The sequence below is a fragment of the Coregonus clupeaformis genome, unplaced genomic scaffold (genome assembly GCF_020615455.1).
Source record: "Coregonus clupeaformis isolate EN_2021a unplaced genomic scaffold, ASM2061545v1 scaf0072, whole genome shotgun sequence".
Classification (NCBI taxonomy): Eukaryota; Metazoa; Chordata; class Actinopteri; order Salmoniformes; family Salmonidae; genus Coregonus; species Coregonus clupeaformis.
This window is the reverse complement of record NW_025533527.1, coordinates 782657-799872: the sequence shown is the minus strand read 5'-3', so window position 1 is coordinate 799872 and position 17216 is coordinate 782657. Positions and strand designations below refer to the sequence as shown.

The 17216-nt window shown below is 46.5% G+C and overlaps 1 protein-coding gene across 2 annotated transcripts in view; it reads left to right on the top strand.

Moving 5' to 3' along the window:
• Positions 1-17216, top strand: part of LOC121553395 (GDNF family receptor alpha-1) — a 91629-nt gene that overhangs the window by 11057 nt on the left and 63356 nt on the right. Inside the window, exon 4 of one of the 2 annotated variants that reach the window (XM_041866464.2) lies at positions 7554-7685. The exons of the other annotated variant lie outside the window; for it this stretch is intronic. Within the exon in view, the coding sequence (XP_041722398.2) occupies positions 7554-7685 (132 nt within the window). The remainder of the gene's footprint in view (positions 1-7553; positions 7686-17216) is intronic. 2 annotated transcript variants of the gene reach the window in all.

Sequence of the window (17216 nt, the reverse complement as noted above, 5' to 3'; positions counted from 1 at the left end):
TGAAGTCTGAGTACAGTGATATCTGTCAGAGTTGTGGCCTCAGCCTCCTCAGTGAGCATTGACTGAGAAAGCAGTTCTATGTTAACGTCCCCCTACTCCCTCCTTCCTACTTTACAAGGTTATTTTGTTCCACTAAAGACTTCCAAATCCTCCTAGAGTGTGTGCTGTCGAAGGGAGACATCGCATCTGAAAGCTAATCAATAGCCAGCCATGTTAAAATAGAAACTTGAGGCTGTGTATACAAGAAACTATTGATTTGTCTTTTCGCTCTAGCTCTTCTGTTGGACTGGATCAAAGGATAATCCCTCTGTTGCAGGGTGCAGGTATACAGTTCCACAATGTACATCATTCTGGAGGAGTGGGGAATCTCCACTGGGTTGTCTTGACTCCTCCATTCTTATTGGCCATATTAGAAAATGTAGAGCAGGGATCATCAGCTAGATTCAGCCGCGGGCCAATTGTTTTTTTGGGGGTTTTTTTGCTAAGAAAACTTGGGGGGCCAAATGAAACCACCCGCGGGCCACCAGTTGGTGAACCCTGATGTAGAGATTGATTATTATATATATATATATATTTAACTTTTTTGCCATTTAGCAGATGCTCTTATCCAGTATGACTTATAGTTAGCTAGGTGAGACAACCACATCTCAGTTACAGTAAAAAAAAAAAAGAGTAGCTATCAGCAAAGCCAGTGCTAGTAGGACAAAGTCAAGTTCAAGTGTTAGTTCACGAAAAGCAAGGGTGTTTCAAGATTAGATCCCAATGAAGGTTTTTAATATGTTTTTTATACCACAGCTCCGCATAGCTTCCTGAATGTCTGTTGTTGTCTGTCTGTCTGACTTTCATCCAAAAGTCTATAGCTGTCCCTCCAAGTCACACGGAGGATTTAGCCACAGGTCGTAGGGGCTTTAGCTGCTAAATGCGCATACCGTTCCAGACATTACTCTCACAGCTGCAGCCTAATGGCAGAATAATGCCAACAGCAGCATCGGGTTCCAGCCTTGTCCCTGCGTCTAGCTCTATGTGGCCAAAAAATAATTGAGTTAAAGGTGACCAGAATGGAGTCCTGAGAGTTTTCTGATTGGATATAAAGTGGGAGAGTGATTCATCATAGTTAATCGACGCTCCTGACAGCTCGAATCACCAGGGGCGTCACATGTGCCAGCTACCTCTAATGTTTTTCTGCTCAGATGCAAACTTGCATAATTACCCATACAGCAAACAGTGAGGTGTCAGTCTAAAGTCGGATAAATGTTGTGAGTAACCACGTTTGATCACTGGCATCAGAAACCCCCCCCCAGTTAGTGTTGCTTTGGTTGGGATTCAATTGATTATTATGCAAAAGCATACATACTGCCAGACTCAGAGACTCAGTCCTAATCCCTCAAATGAAGTGAGAGAATATAGATGTTGATCCCTTTTTAAGGCTGCAGCTGTTTTGTTTTCCAGCCGAGAGGGAGGTAGTGGTCTGTTTTTGTGTGTCTGTGACTCTTCTAATCATGGCTGGTAATGCTAGTAGTACTCTGATTGTACAAGACGTTTGTGCTGCAACTCTTGTCTCGAGACAAGTGTGACATGCACACGCAGTTTCAAGCCTGCAATATCCACAGTCGTAATACGGATGAAGCCTGACCTGGAATGTGAGGCTAACTGAAGCTGGCTAGCTTTAGAAAACCTTGAGTAGATCTAGCGAGCGTCGTAGTATACCACTATTGTAACGATCCCGGCAGTCTGAGTCGGGTCCTGTCTGTGGACTAGTTTTTCTGCTCGTGATCTCCAGTTTCCCGAGGGTTCTGGAACGCTCCGGGGAGCTCTCTTGATTTCCGCACCTGCATCCCATCAGCAATCTGCACACCTGGTCCTGATCATCACCCTTCTTAGGCTCTGGCCTAACATCCATTCCCTGCCGGATCGTTAGCCATGAACATCACTCGTCCGGAACCTTCATCCAACCTCTGCCTGGTGGTCGGCGGCTGCCGAGCCATGATTGGATCAACCACTGCACCCCCAACAACTAACCAACGCCGCCCGCTCTGTTCCCTGGATTATTCAGCATCACTCTTGAATTTGTAAATAAACACTCACCTTCGTTTCAACTTACCTTGTCCTGGTCTGCTTCTGGGTTCTGGCTTTGTAACTCGTGACAGAACGATCCGGCCAGTAATGAACCCAGCGGACCTGGACTCTGTTCGCCATGCCATTTCCCATCAGGAGAAGATGTTGGGACAACATAGCACGGCACTACAGGAGATAGCGTTGTCAGTTCGGAACCTTTCTACCGGTCTGACGGAGGTCCAGAACCAGCGCAAGTTTCCGGTGGAGGATCCACTACCGGTTTCACCCATCTCGCCTGCCGCGTCTGGAGCTGTGTCCTTCCGTGAGCCCAAGGTTCCGACGCCGGATAAATATGAGGGGGAGCTGGGAAGATGCCGTTCTTTCCTTATGCAGTGTGGGTTAGTGTTCGATCTACAGCCCTACTCTTATGCCACAGACAAGGCTAGGATAGCCTTTGTGATTGAGTTGCTGCGTGGTCGAGCGCTGGAGTGGGCTTCAGCCGTTTGGGAACGACAAGACCCCTGCATGGCTTCATACCAGGGGTTCACGGCCGAGATGAGGAAGCTCTTCGACCATTCCGTCCGAGGGAGGGACGCAGCTAGGCGCCTGTTTTCGCTTCACCAAGGAACTCGCAGCGTGGCCGACTTCGTGATCGAGTTCAAGACGTTGGCTGTGGAGAGTGGGTGGAATGAGGAGTCTCTGCAAGCGGCCTTTTACCAGGGTCTGTCGGAGCAGCTCAAGGATGAGTTGATCTCCTATCCGGAGCCTAGTGACCTGGACAGCTTGGTAGCCTTGTCTATTCGGGTGGATAATCGAGTCCGAGAGCGAAGGAGGGAGAAGCAATGGGGGTCCGTCCAATCGATCAGCTTCTCAGTTCCCAGTCGGGTCGGGTGGTGGACCAGAACACGGCGATCATTCTCCACCACAAAGGATTAGTGGAGAGGTCCTCTCTCCCGATTCTGAACCCATGCAAGTGGGGCGGCACGGGTTAACCAAGGAGGAGCGTCAACATAGACGTAAGACCAACTGCTGCCTCTACTGTGGTAGCTCGGGACATTACATCTCCACTTGTTCCCGGCGGTCGTCAAACTGCCCGGCTCGCTAAAGTTGGGAGGACCTTTAGCGAGCCAGTTTCAACCTCTCAGTACCTCTGTCAGACCCCGTTTCCCGGCTACCCTTGTGAACAGGAATCAGAGCTTAGCGATTAACGCTTTATCGATTCAGGTGCCGATGGAAGCTTTCTTGATGCCGAGTTGGTGGAACAGCTGGGGCTTTCAAGGAGCAATTGCCGGAAGCCATTGAAGCGACCACTCTGAACGGCAGTAGTCTGGCACGTATCACGATGAGGACTGAACCGGTTAAGATGCTGTTGTCGGGGAATCATTCGGAGATGATTTCATTCTTCATTCTGCCGTCTTCCCATGTTCCTCTGGTCCTTGGATACCCCTGGCTGAAGGAACACAATCCCACGTTCGATTGGGTGACGGGCAAGGTAACGAGTTGGAGCCTTGATTGTCATGCTAACTGTCTCAAGACTGCCTGTCCCCATTCGGTTCCCAGTCAGGTGATTGAGGCTAAACCCCCCAGATTTGTCCCTGGTTCCCGAGACATATCACGATTTGGGGGAAGTGTTCAGTAAGCAGAAGGCTCTGTCACTCCCTCCCCACCGACCATATGATTGTGCCATCAACCTGTTCCCTGGAGCTGTCTACCCCAAGGGAAGGTTATACAGTATCTCCCGACCTGAACGTGAGGCTTTGGAGACCTACATCAAGGAGTCCCTAGCTGCTGGTCTCGTTCGTCCCTCGTCATCACCCCTGGGGGCAGGATTCTTCTTTGTGGGTAAGAAGGATGGCTCTCTTCGACCGTGTATTGATTATCGGGGGTTGAATGACATCACGGTCAAGAACAAGTATCCCCTGCCCTTGATGAGTTCTGCCTTCGACTCCTTACAGGGGGCTACGGTGTTCACCAAGCTAGACCTACGCAATGCGTATCACATGGTCCGGATCAGAGAGGGAGACGAGTGGTTGACGGGTTTCAATACACCGATGGGTCACTTGAGTATCAGGTGATGCCGTTTGGACTGACCAATGCTCCAGCGGTATTCCAGAGTATGGTGAACGACGTCCTGAGAGATATGATCGGTCTCTTTGTGTTTGTTTACCTGGATGACATTCTGATCTTCTCGAAGGAACCTTCCGACCACGTCCAGCATGTCCGGCAGGTTCTGCAGCGATTGTTGGAGAATCGCCTGTTCGTGAAGGCCGAGAAGTGCGAGTTTCACGCCCACACGACATCCTTTCTCGGGTACATCATCTCCAGGGGAGAGATTAGGATGGACCAGGAGAAGGTTAGAGCGGTTCTGGAATGGGCCCAGCCCGGTACGAGATTGCAGCTCCAGAGATTTTTGGGGTTTGCGAATTTCTACCGCAGATTCATCCGGGATTACAGCCGTGTGGCCGCTCCGTTAACGGCCTTGACTTCCAGTATCAGGAGCTTCAAGTGGAATCCGGAGGCGGATCGAGCGTTTCTGGATTTGAAGAGGCGATTCACCAACGCACCGATTCTCTCTCAACCGGACACGGCCCGTCAGTTCGTCGTTGAAGTGGACGCGTCTGATGTGGAGTTGGCGCCATCCTGTCGCAGCGATGCTCCACGGACAGTAAACTCCATCCCTGCGCCTACTACTCTCGTCGCCTTTCGCCTGCGGAGAGGAATTACGATGTGGGTAACCGGGAGCTTCTCGCGGTGAAACTTGCCTTGGAGGAGTGGCGTCACTGGTTGGAGGGGGCGGAGCAGCCGTTTATTGTCTGGACTGACCACAAGAATCTTGCTTACGTGCAATCGGCTAGACGTCTCAACTCCCGTCAGGCCAGGTGGTCGTTGTTTTTCGGACGATTCAATTTTTCCCTGACGTTCCGACCTGGATCTAAGAACGGCAAGGCGGACGCCTTGTCTCGGATGTTCTCCAAGACGGAGGAGAGTGGGTCCAAGACCGAGACAATTCTCCCCCGGAACTGCGTCGTGGGAGCTGTTAGGTGGAAGATTGAGGAGGAGGTGATGGCGGCTCTTCGGACGCAGCCCGGTCCCGGTAACGGTCCACCCGGTCGGTTGTTTGTGCCTGAGTCGGTTCGTCCCTGCGGTCCTCAAATGGTTCCACGCCAGCAAGATGGCTTGTCACCCTGGCGTGGCTCGGACGATGGCGTTTCTTCGCAGACGTTTTTGGTGGCCTGCCATGGCCGAGGATACTCGGGGTTATGTTGCTGCCTGTCCAGTGTGTGCGCAGAATAAGAGTACCAATCGGCCCAGCTCTGGACTACTTCACCCCCTTCCTATTCCCCGGCGACCATGGTCGCATCTGGCCCTGGACTTTGTCACTGGGTTGCCCGCTTCTGAGGGGAACACGGTCGTTCTGACTATCGTGGACAGATTCAGCAAGTTCGCCCACTTTGTGCCAATTGCCAAGCTTCCCTCTGCCTCGGAGACGTCCGAGATCCTGGTTAGGGAGGTTTTCAGGGTCCACGGGTTGCCCAGTGATATCGTTTCCGACCGTGGCCCTCAGTTTACCTCTGCTGTCTGGAAGTCCTTCTGTTTGGCCATTGGAGCTACAGTCAGTCTCACATCTGGTTTTCACCCCCAATCTAATGGTCAGGCGGAGAGAGCCAACCAGAAGATGGAATCCACGCTACGCTGCCTGGCCTCTTCCAACCCCACCTCCTGGGTCTCTCAGTTGCCTTGGGTTGAGTATGCCCACAATACTCTCCCCTACATCTGCCACTGGGATGTCTCCCTTCCAGTGCCTGTATGGCTACCAACCTCCCTTGTTCCCTTCTCAGGAGAAGGAGCTCTCAGTGCCTTCTGTTCAGGCCCATATTCGTCGTTGCCACCGGACCTGGCATCGGGCCAGAAAGGCACTCCTTAGAGTTTCGGACCGGTATCAGCTCCAGGCGAATCGTCGCCGGATCCCCGCTCCCACCTACACCATCGGAGATAGGGTCTGGTTGGCCACACGGGATCTTCCTCTACGGACTGAGTCTAGGAAGTTGTTACCGAAGTTCATTGGTCCGTTTGTGGTGGAGAAGGTGATCAATCCGGTGGCAGTTCGACTCAAACTCCCGAGGACGCTCAGAGTCCATCCCACCTTTCATGTCTCCTGCCTCAAGCCTGTTTTCCTCAGTCCTCTGTTGCCTCCTCCGCCTCCTCCTCCTCCTCCTCGGATGATCGGAGGTGGTCCTGCCTACACGGTGCGACGCATCATGGATTCCAGACGGCGGGGCCGGGGTTTCCAGTATCTCGTGGACTGGGAGGGGTATGGTCCTGAAGAGAGGAGTTGGATTCCGCGGCGACAGATCCTAGATGCTGACCTCATCCGTGACTTCTACCGCCTCCATCCTGGCGCTCCGGGGAGTCCGCCCGGTGGCGTTCGTCGGAGGGGGGGTACTGTAACGATCCCGGCAGTCTGAGTCGGGTCCTGTCTGTGGACTAGTTTTTCTGCTCGTGATCTCCAGTTTCCCGAGGGTTCTGGAACGCTCCGGGGAGCTCTCTTGATTTCCGCACCTGCATCCCATCAGCAATCTGCACACCTGGTCCTGATCATCACCCTTCTTAGGCTCTGGCCTAACATCCATTCCCTGCCGGATCGTTAGCCATGAACATCACTCGTCCGGAACCTTCATCCAACCTCTGCCTGGTGGTCGGCGGCTGCCGAGCCATGATTGGATCAACCACTGCACCCCCAACAACTAACCAACGCCGCCCGCTCTGTTCCCTGGATTATTCAGCATCACTCTTGAATTTGTAAATAAACACTCACCTTCGTTTCAACTTACCTTGTCCTGGTCTGCTTCTGGGTTCTGGCTTTGTAACTCGTGACAACTATGGTCTTTGATTTGCCACCAGCTACCATATATGAACAACTTAAGAGTGGGATATGAGTGGGAGTATTGTGAGTGGGTATTGTTGTGTTCAAAGTATGGAAAGAAAATGCAAAAATGCTTCATATACCTGTCTAGTCGCCATAGAGCTGTATCTCATGTTGTGTAATATACACTGAGTATACAAAACATTAAGAACACATGTTTGGTATACTCAGTGTAATTAGCCCAGTACCCTGGGCATGGCATCTTTCCCCCAGTTCTTTGTTTTTGGTGCTACCAGCTTAACCAGAAACTGTCTGTTGTCAACCAGCTGTCTCTAAGAACTATACTCCCTCAGCAAAATGCTGCCCATCGCAAGACCTCCCCTCTTCTCCTTTGTACTGTCCCAAACCTTCCACTGACAAGACCTCCCCTCTTCTCCTTTGTACGATGCCAAACCTTCCACTAACAAGACCTCAGCAAGCTGTATTCCTCTTGAACACCTTTCCCTTTCCCCGCCTGGTGACTCTCCTGCCTCTGACCTGTCCCCTTTACCCTCTGAGTGTGGCCTGTCCCCTGGTCCACTGCACTGTGAGCTCTGTTCACCCTGTGGTCCTGAATGAAGCACATCTCTTGCAGAGGAAGGGGTCAGCAGTGACCCCTGGAGCGGCCCTGTCACAGTGCCCACAGGGAGGGGGCCCCAAGGCAGGGGCCGAGCAGTGGAGGACCCCAGTAGAAACAGGAGAGCTCATCCCAATTGGGCAATTCTGGGTAATTAACAGTATGCACGGCAGGACGTGGGTGTGTAAAGGTGTGTGCGCATGTGCATGCGTGCGTGCGTGCGTGCGTGCGTGTGTGTGTGTGAGAGAGAGAGCGAGACGGAGATATAAATAAAGATGGGTGGATGGGGGTTAAGAAGGTTTTTCAGGAGTTGATGAGAACCAGTATTATATTACATGGGTTATGTTGATGAGAACCAGTATTATATTACATGGGTTATGTTGATGAGAACCAGTATTATATTCCATGGGTTATGTTGATGAGAACCAGTATTATATTACATGGGTTATGTTGATGAGAACCAGTTTATATTACATGGGTTATGTTGATGAGAACCAGTATTATATTACATGGGTTATGTTGATGAGAACCAGTATTATATTACATGGGTTATGTTGTGATATTGTGCTTTTGCATTTGTTTGTAGTTGATTTGTAGACTGCTATGGGATGAAATTGTTCTATTCTTTTTTATAACAGGGTTTTGTAATAAATATCAATAAGATTATAACCAAAAAGTGACAGTATGTAGACTTTAGTTGATATCATCCAGCCCTAAGAGAAATAGTTGTCTAGGTGGTAGCTAAGTCAGGCGTACCAGGGTTGCAGCGTCCTTGGGAAATATATTTTAGAGCAGATGTGCTCTATGCTCAAGCCCTGGAGAGAGAAAGATTATGGGGAGAGTCATGCTTTACCGCCGTGGACCATTTTAAATACTCATAGTATTCGATGTGGTTTTCTTAGTGGCTGTTTGTGGGTAAGGCCAGTGGTATAGTGGAGTGTAAATTCATGTAAACGCCGTCCATGCACCTTTTTTATTTTGCACAATCGTTCCCCAACTATAGCAGAAAATGCATGGGAAAAACAAGGGGCGTTCCATGTTTTATACCACTACATCACAGGATGGGGCTATGCACACACACACACACACACACACACACACACACACACACACACACACACACACACACACACACACACACACACACACACGTACCCACACCCAGTGTTGTGCTTGCTCTCAGTGTTGCTGAAGGGGTAAACATCGCATCAGTGAGTGTTCAGGGGGATCTGGGGGTCATATCTCACTTCCACTCACTGTATTAGGTGGCAAAACCCTGGTTCATTCTCACACTGAGCAATTGGAATACATACAATTTACAAACCCTCATGAAGGCAAACCTGCAACAAATGCATCACATGCTCACATACAAATGCATCACAATGTAAGGACTGTGGGCGGGCGCATTGTGTGTAGCTCTAAGAATGTTGTGCACTTAAAATCAAAGCATTCATTTAATGCTTTTAGATCACAACAAAATCACAACAGAGGAATTATAAATGTACACCCCCCCACCCCCCCAAACTAAACAGGCTAACAAACAGTATATCAAAAAGAAATATACTTTATTTAGTAATATGATACAAGTAATTGTTGACCCTAAAAAATATAATAATAACACAATAATAGTACTAATATTTGTTTCTTTTTAACAAGGTATCCTTTGTTTTTCGTTCCTGCTAACTCATTCACTCTCCCACAAACAATCCTCAGTCTAAAACTAAACACCTTATTCAGTGTAATGCAGTTAATTGTTTGGTTGTATCGTGGCCCACCTACTCACAATTAATGAATAATTCAGTAACCTCAGCAGGCTATAAACGAACCGCAGTTGTGAAAGGGAAGGATACAGAGGCCCGTTTTCCCTACATGACCTACAAGAGTGACAAGCGCTCTCCAATAAAAACAGTTACTTTCACGCCTGTGTTTGCCGTCTTAAACCGAGGCATTGTGGGAGTGAAAACAGAAGTGTTGTTCCATCTGATTTAATGGGATTAAGAGGCAAAACATGTCACACATGTCACACAAACATAGCCAGTGATAATATAACCAGGGATTCTACCAGTCTGCCAGGGTATTGAAGGTCCAGTGGCCCTGCTAAATGTGCTACAGCTTTATCATTTTGTTTTGATAGGTGTTAGATTCAGCAGGGAGTGTGTTGAGTTCTCTCCACCTCTCAGTGGCTTACAGTTAATACCTCTGCCAAGTGTGTGAGAACCAGGGCCCTCAGGGAGGCACGTTCAGATTAATTAAAAACTCAAATCCACTGAATGTTGTTAGTCATTGTTGAAGTTAATAGGAATGAAGCTGTGGGCTTCCCGTGAAGAGTTTTTGGAAATATTAATCACATTATTAAAACAGATTTATTGTTTTAGGTAATTAGTCATTTAATAGCGTCACATCCTGGTGGGTAAGTGTACTTTTTGTGTGGAAGTGTTGTAGCATATTCTGATGAGGTTGTTGCTGTTTAAACCATGTTAATTAAATGGACATCTGTGTTTTATCAGAATGGATGATAAATCAAAATTGTTTACTTTCATATGATTTTGTAATCCTCATAAACAGATCATCTAGGGAAATGCCTGGAAAATCAGACCAGTGTTTCTTTCAACACTATTCTAAATACCATACCTTTACTTTGTTTTAGACAATTCTCAATAGTGAATTTACTTTGAAAAAAAAGATCTCACCCAGATTCCAGACTGAGTGTAATTATAGTTATTTGACGATGTTAATATTTGTTATTTTGGAGTGTACATATTGTACTTTGTCAGGGAAATGAAATTCACCCTGTTAGCATCAAATAAAGCTAGCTCCAGAGAGAGACTCGGGTCCTGTGTGAATATTCCAAGCGGTTTATACCAGTGGGTTTGTTTGCTGTTAGGCCTTCTGCTCTCCACTCTTTCATGTACAGTTTATTTCGTTCCCGGCCGTTCGCGATCGGTACTTAAACACAGGATGAAAGAGCTGAACAGGTCACCGAGCCTCTCAAAAAAGTCTGGAGGACTTGGTGGCACAAAACCAGCTACACATGCATGATTTCCGCCTCTCGACAGGTGACTTAAAAAAATAAAATAAAAATAAGAGTATTCCTGTTGAAATAATCTTCCAGATTTAGAGCATTAAGAGAATTCCGGCTGAAATGGCAACCAACAGTCCTGAGGGGAAAGGCGAGTGAAGTTTATATAGTGGGTTTTCACATAACTACTATTGTAAGGACATGGTAAAGGTTGAGGGAAAACGGCAGCTTTTGACTGGGAACAAGTTGATATTCAAAGAAGATATGTACTCTATGTCCAACATAGATAATGGCATACATCATAATGCATCAGTCTGATTCCAAAAGTAGTTTGATCATGGAACACCCGTGTCTACAGCCAGTGGTCTCTCTATAGAGCAATGTGATGATGGTAGGCCTACCAACAGAAAGCAGTTCGCTATGCAGACTGTGTTTTCAGTCTATTTGAACGCATCAAAGTAAAGTTTAAATCCTCATCTGGCGGGGTTGTGGCTGGCCAGGCCTTTACAGCTTGTACTTCATACATTATTCATACACTCTGATTCACCCAGTTAGAGGGAGGAGGTCAGGGAGTGAAGAAGGGACATTGTGTGTGTATGTGTGTTTGTGTGTGTGTGTGTGTGTCTGTACTTGTATGCACTTGTGTGCAGTACAAGGCTTTCCCAGACATTATGGAAGAGAGCCTTATTCCTGAGCTGTGGACTGCCCCGGATTGCTCCTGCCTGCTTGCCTGTGGAGCTCTTCCATTAAAAATGATTGATAGGGCAGGCACGCACACCCTCAATAGACTGCCAGCCATGGCCGCCAATCGCTCCGTCACTGCGCCTTTCTGCTGACTGAATGATGGGCAAAGCAATAATCCCCAAATGTCTCCCAGTAGGAAGTGATTGCGGCGAGGCTGCAGTTTGCCAAGACACCATAGTGATATTTGTGTCTTAAGCGGATCTATTAGCTTTCAAGGACCTCGTCACGGAGTGACCTGTTGAGACAGCAGTGAATGAGAATGGAGAGAAGTGGCCGTCGGCCTACTTACGCGTATGTTATTCATTCTTACAGGGGAGTGACTCATTTTGAAGTGTCCTGTATAGTAGAGAAATACAGGCTGGCAAGGTGGAGTGGGATTCGCTCTGGCGCTTTGGGAAATATGTATGGGCTCCATGCTTAACTTTTATATTTACATGCAAAGTACTGGTGCTAGGTCTAACTGAGTAAGTCAAGTCTGAAATGTACTTGTAGCAAATGCGCTTAGGACTTTGGTACCAACGAATCACATTTTGTTACAAGTGGAAATATGGGTGATATCTTTCTAAAGTATAGTCACTCACACTCACTTTGAGTTTGTTAGTCTTTTTGTATGGAGAAAATCACATCAACAGCTGATGCATATCAGATTAGTTAATTTATTCAAATACCCTGTTGTGTAAGAATATCCATAATGTTATGTATGCCATGACCTAAATAGATATTCCATAACTGAAATGATCTCCCTATATATGAATAAATGAATTTCATATCATCATGAGTTAAAAAGTTGTCCCTGCCAGCCATGCTATGCAGGATCAACACCAGTGGGAGTCGACCAGCTCCACTAGCGTGTAATGGCATCTCCTCTCCTCAGGATTTTTTTCTCAAACTCAATCTCTCAGAGTCGTGCCACAAATCAAGCCCCGGGCCTCCAATGATGAAGCGCACGACACAGTCCATACCTCCACTACATGTGATCTGAATGTGTTTACCGCAGAGGAGATGGGCATTTTCACCCCTTGCAGAAGCACACTATCCCAGACTACCCCGTACACATCCAACCAACGGTAAGGTGAAAGAAATAGGGAGGGATATTTTGTCACCCAGCATGTTATTTGGACTTCATTTCAATAAGTTTAAATAGGGCAAGGGCAACAACTGGGATTTGTTTGCAAATACAATTCAATTTGATAGACTTAACAGGCTTTTCCATTTTCTACCCCGCTTCTCTACCAAGCACTCAACTTTCAATCTGAGCAATAAATCACTCAAAAGCCACATTTCATTTAGAAGTTTGCCCTGTGACCAATTGAGTTGGCTACATAAAACCTCCAATAGCATCTCGTGTGACAGCGCTTAGGGGCACAGGGGTTAATTGAAAAAGTCAGGCGTGAAGAGCAACAGCAGGGTCTGTTGTGTGAATGTGTCAGCGGGAATGAGAGAGAGACATGGCAACTGGTAGAGTTTCACTGGAGGGAAACCAGAGCCTGTTCCTGCTCTCAGCTCTCAGACAATCCTGCTGGATGAGGTTGGTCATCAGTCTGAGGAACCACCTGGTGGTAGATGCCACCCAGTACAGACCTACACACACCAACATGACTGCTTCAATTTACCCCGTGAAAACGTCCCAGTGTAGGAACCCTGTGTGTTATACTGGAAGGTATCGAGGACTTCAAAAGTTATACACCATAAAATCTAAACATTCTACACTTGTGTGCGCACACACTCATGCACGCACCAATAGCCTTTTACATCAAAGTGTAACTTACTGCAGTCATTTCACAGACTTGCCTGAGATGCAAACCCTGTGAGGTAATTACAGTATCTATTACAGTGTACTAAACAACATTTTACTGCTAAAGTGATACATAGTATGACTTAGAGCAGGGGTGGGCAAACTTTTTGTCTCTAAGGCCATATCGGGATTTGGAAATTCAACAAAGGGCCAAAAACAGATATTTTTTTTGCCCGATTTGTTACTCAAAACCAATTTGTGGGCCAGAAAAGGTGCAGTTATAAAACAATATATAGGTCCGTTATCAATTCTTCATACTTTATATCTAGTTTTAGGCATTCAAATGTGGCCTGGAGTCCTTTTTAAACCCCCCTGTAGTTTGCCCACCCATGGCTGTAGATTGCCCACCCCGGCTGTAGTTTGCCCACCCCTGGCTGTAGTTTGCCCACCCATGGCTGTAGTTTGCCCACCCCGGCTGTAGTTTGCCCACCCATGGCTGTAGTTTGCCCACCCCTGGCTGTAGTTTGCCCACCCATGGCTGTAGTTTGCCCACCCATGGCTGTAGTTTGCCCACCCCGGCTGTAGTTTGCCCACCCATGGCTGTAGTTTGCCCACCCATGGCTGTAGATTGTGGCCAACCTCTATTTGGTTGGAAAAAGAGTAGAGAAGCAGTTTAAATAGAGCATGAACTAGAGTGAGGAAGGAGGCAATGCGCTGTGAACAGCCCTGAGATGTCTGCACTTGCATTTCACTACAGCGAGCAGCAAACAATCAAACAAAGCTGGCGACCGAACCACAGCAGCGCTAGCCTGGCGGAACTGACAGGCTGAGTATATAATCCTCCAACAGCACAGCATAGAGCGGGCGCAGCGCGGCGCCCAGCCGGCAGCCGACAGGTCGACAGGCATTACGCTGCTGCAGACGTCCATCCAAAATTAAGTTAACCAGGGTTTTGGGCTGTGTGTCAGTTATGTGTTTGTTGCATGTGGAGTAATCTGTTTAAGGAATAGACATGCATCTTTTCACTGTTGTGTGAAACACTGTCCCTCTATCTTTCTCTATTTCCCTCTCTCTCTCTCTCTCCCTCTCTCTCTCTTTCCATCTGTCTTTCTCTATCTCTCTCACTCCCCCCCCTCTCACACTCACTAGGGTTGTAGTTTAGAAATTATTTTTTCCCCCGGTGTATTTCCATATAATTAGATTGTTCTCTCCCACCTATTCCATAGTATTTGGGAAAGATAGCCTAATAATACCCCTTAGGGGAAATGGATGTTGTTTTACTCCACTAATGGCTTTATGAAAAGCTTTATGTTTTGGACAGATGTAATCTCTTACAAACAAGTTCACACATACAGGCTTTCTCTCTCTCTCTCTCTCTCTCTCTCTCTCTCTCTCTCTCTCTCTCTCTCTCTCTCTCTCTCTCTCTCTCTCTCTCTCTCTCTCTCTCTCTCTCTCTCTCTCTCTCTCTCTCTCTCTTTTCCTCCATCTTTCCCTCTCTCTCTTTTTCTCTTTCTCTTTCTCTTTCCGTCTATCTTTCTCTGTCTCTCTCTCTTTCTCCCCCCCCCCCTCTCTTTCTCTCTTTCTCACACACACACACAAATCCCCAATGCCTCTTTTAAGGTTACAAACATCCGCTTGTCAGTCAGAATGGGAACAAAGATTGAGCTCCCTATAGCAATTGTGACAGACACTGTTATGGCTGGCTCACATTGTACTATTTCATGTGAGTCTATCTGTACTATTCTGTCATTAAAAACACTTCAAAGTAGTTGAGATGAATATTACTCACTAACTCACTTTGAGGACAGGAAAACACGCACATCTGGAAAATGCTTACTTGTTGCTGTAATGCAGCAAAGCTTTCTATTTAATTAGCATGACATTTGCATGTATGAGGGAGGTGGAATAAAGTGGTGAAGCATACAACCTCTGGGGGAAATGCCTTTAGGAAGCATGCCGTCCTATAGCAGCATTTTACTTTAACATCAGATGAGTTCAGTTTTCTCCCTCACACTACTCTCTCCAGCCCCGGGTAAAACGACAAACAAGGTTACCTTTAAACTATATTTATTTATGTGAATACGTCATTTAATCTGACATAACTTTTAGTTTTCATTTCAATAGTTACTGTAGACAAAATATATATTTCCTAAACAACACGATACTTTCACTTTTGTCAGTCAATTCTGTATATTTGGTGAGACCATAGGTTTGCATTACCCACCATAGGCAGAAATACACTACCACGGCCCTCCTCTTAAATGTCTTCCCTTCTCCTCTCTGTCAAGCAGATTCCATAAAGAATATTTATGTCACGTAAGCATTCGTTATAATTTGGAACATCGTTTCGGGAAGTGGTCAGCGTGCCTATAACCTTGTGATAAGTGATAGGTGGGAGAAAGATTAATAGCAAACCATGACCTAAAGCCAGATAGTGCCTATATATTAAAATGTTATCCCTACAATACTCCCAGAGAGCGGGCTGGGTCATCAATCATTCATAAAGAAGACTGTAAGACCGTGCCAGAATTTGCATTTATTCTTAGAGTACGTTTTTCTTTGGGGTAGATCAGTTTTAATATTGCAGATAGATTGTAGTTTCCATCAATGTAATTGTCTGCATCATTTCCAATCCCCCATATATTTTGGGGGGAGGGTAAATATACACCAAGTCTTACTTTTAGGACCTCTTGGGTTTTGGCCAAAGTAGTGGACGAGAAGTTTAGCTTAGGGGTGGGTCTGTATTTTACCAGCGTTATCAGAAGAGGTATATGTTTATTGGCTGTGCCATTTTCGGTCCGTTAATGACCTGAGTCATGAACACAAGACCTCTTGTTTTAGCTCCTCTGGTTTTTCAGCACGGAAATAGTTCAGTATATTAACTTAACAGTTTGTTTGGGGAGGGTTTCGGTTATGTACTGTATATGCCATGTGGAGCAGTTGAAATTTGGTTAATAACCTTGGCAGGGAATATCTCTCAGATTTGTCTCAGGGGTATTTATCATATGTTTTCTCATAGATTCTAGCATCACTCTGTCTCTGTCTTTGTCATTCATATGCACAGAACAAGATTTACATAAATATGGCCTCTCTCTCTCTCTCTCTCTCTCTCTCTCTCTCTCTCTCTCTCTCTCTCTCTCTCTCTCTCTCTCTTCTACCCCCTATCTCTATCTATCTATCTATCTATCTATCTATCTATCTATCTATCTATCTATCTATCTATCTATCTCTCTCATCTCTCTCTCTCTCTCTCTCTCTCTCTCTCTCTCTCTCTCTCTCTCTCTCTCTCTCTCTCTCTCTCTCTCTCTCTCTCTCTCTCTCTCTCTCTCTCTCTCTCGCTCTCTCTCTCTCTCTTCTACCCCCCTATCTCTATCTATCTATCTATCTATCTATCTATCTATCTATCTATCTATCTATCTATCTATCTATCTATCTATCTATCTATCTATCTATCTATCTATCTATCTATCTATCTATCTATCTATCTATCTATCTATCTATCTATCTATCTATCTATCTGTCTGTCTGTCTGTCTGTCTGTCTGTCTCTCTCTTTCTTCTCTTCTCTCTCTTTCTTCTCTTCTCTCTCCAACAGACACACACACAAACACATTTCTCTGTCTCACCCCTCTTTTACACACCGGGCCAGATGCAGGCATTGATTTTTCAGAGTGCTATTTAAGTTGTCAAGGCCATAGAGAAGTGCTTTTGCCAGGGGGAAGTTATGTATGTTATTAAGAAAATGCCCTGGAAAGGAAGGTTATTTTTTTTCCAGGAGGGGAACCTGATGGATTTAATATCTGGTAGAGATCAGCCAGCAGGGGACCAGATGGATTTAATATCTGGTAGAAATCAGCCAGCAGGGGAGCCTGATGGATTAAATATCTGATAGAGATCAGCCAGCAGGGGAACCAGATGGATTTAATATCTGGTAGAGATCAGCCAGTAGGGGAACCTGATGGATTTAATATCTGGTAGAGATCAGCAAGTAGGGGAACCTGATGGAATTAATATCTGGTAGAGATCAGCCAGCAGGGGGATCAGATGGATTTAATATCTGGTAGAGATCAGCCAGTAGGGGTGCCTGTTGGATTTCATATCTGGTAGAGATCAACCAGCAGGGGAATCAGATGGATTAAATATCTGGTAGAGATCAGCCAGTAGGGGAACCAGATGTATTTAAT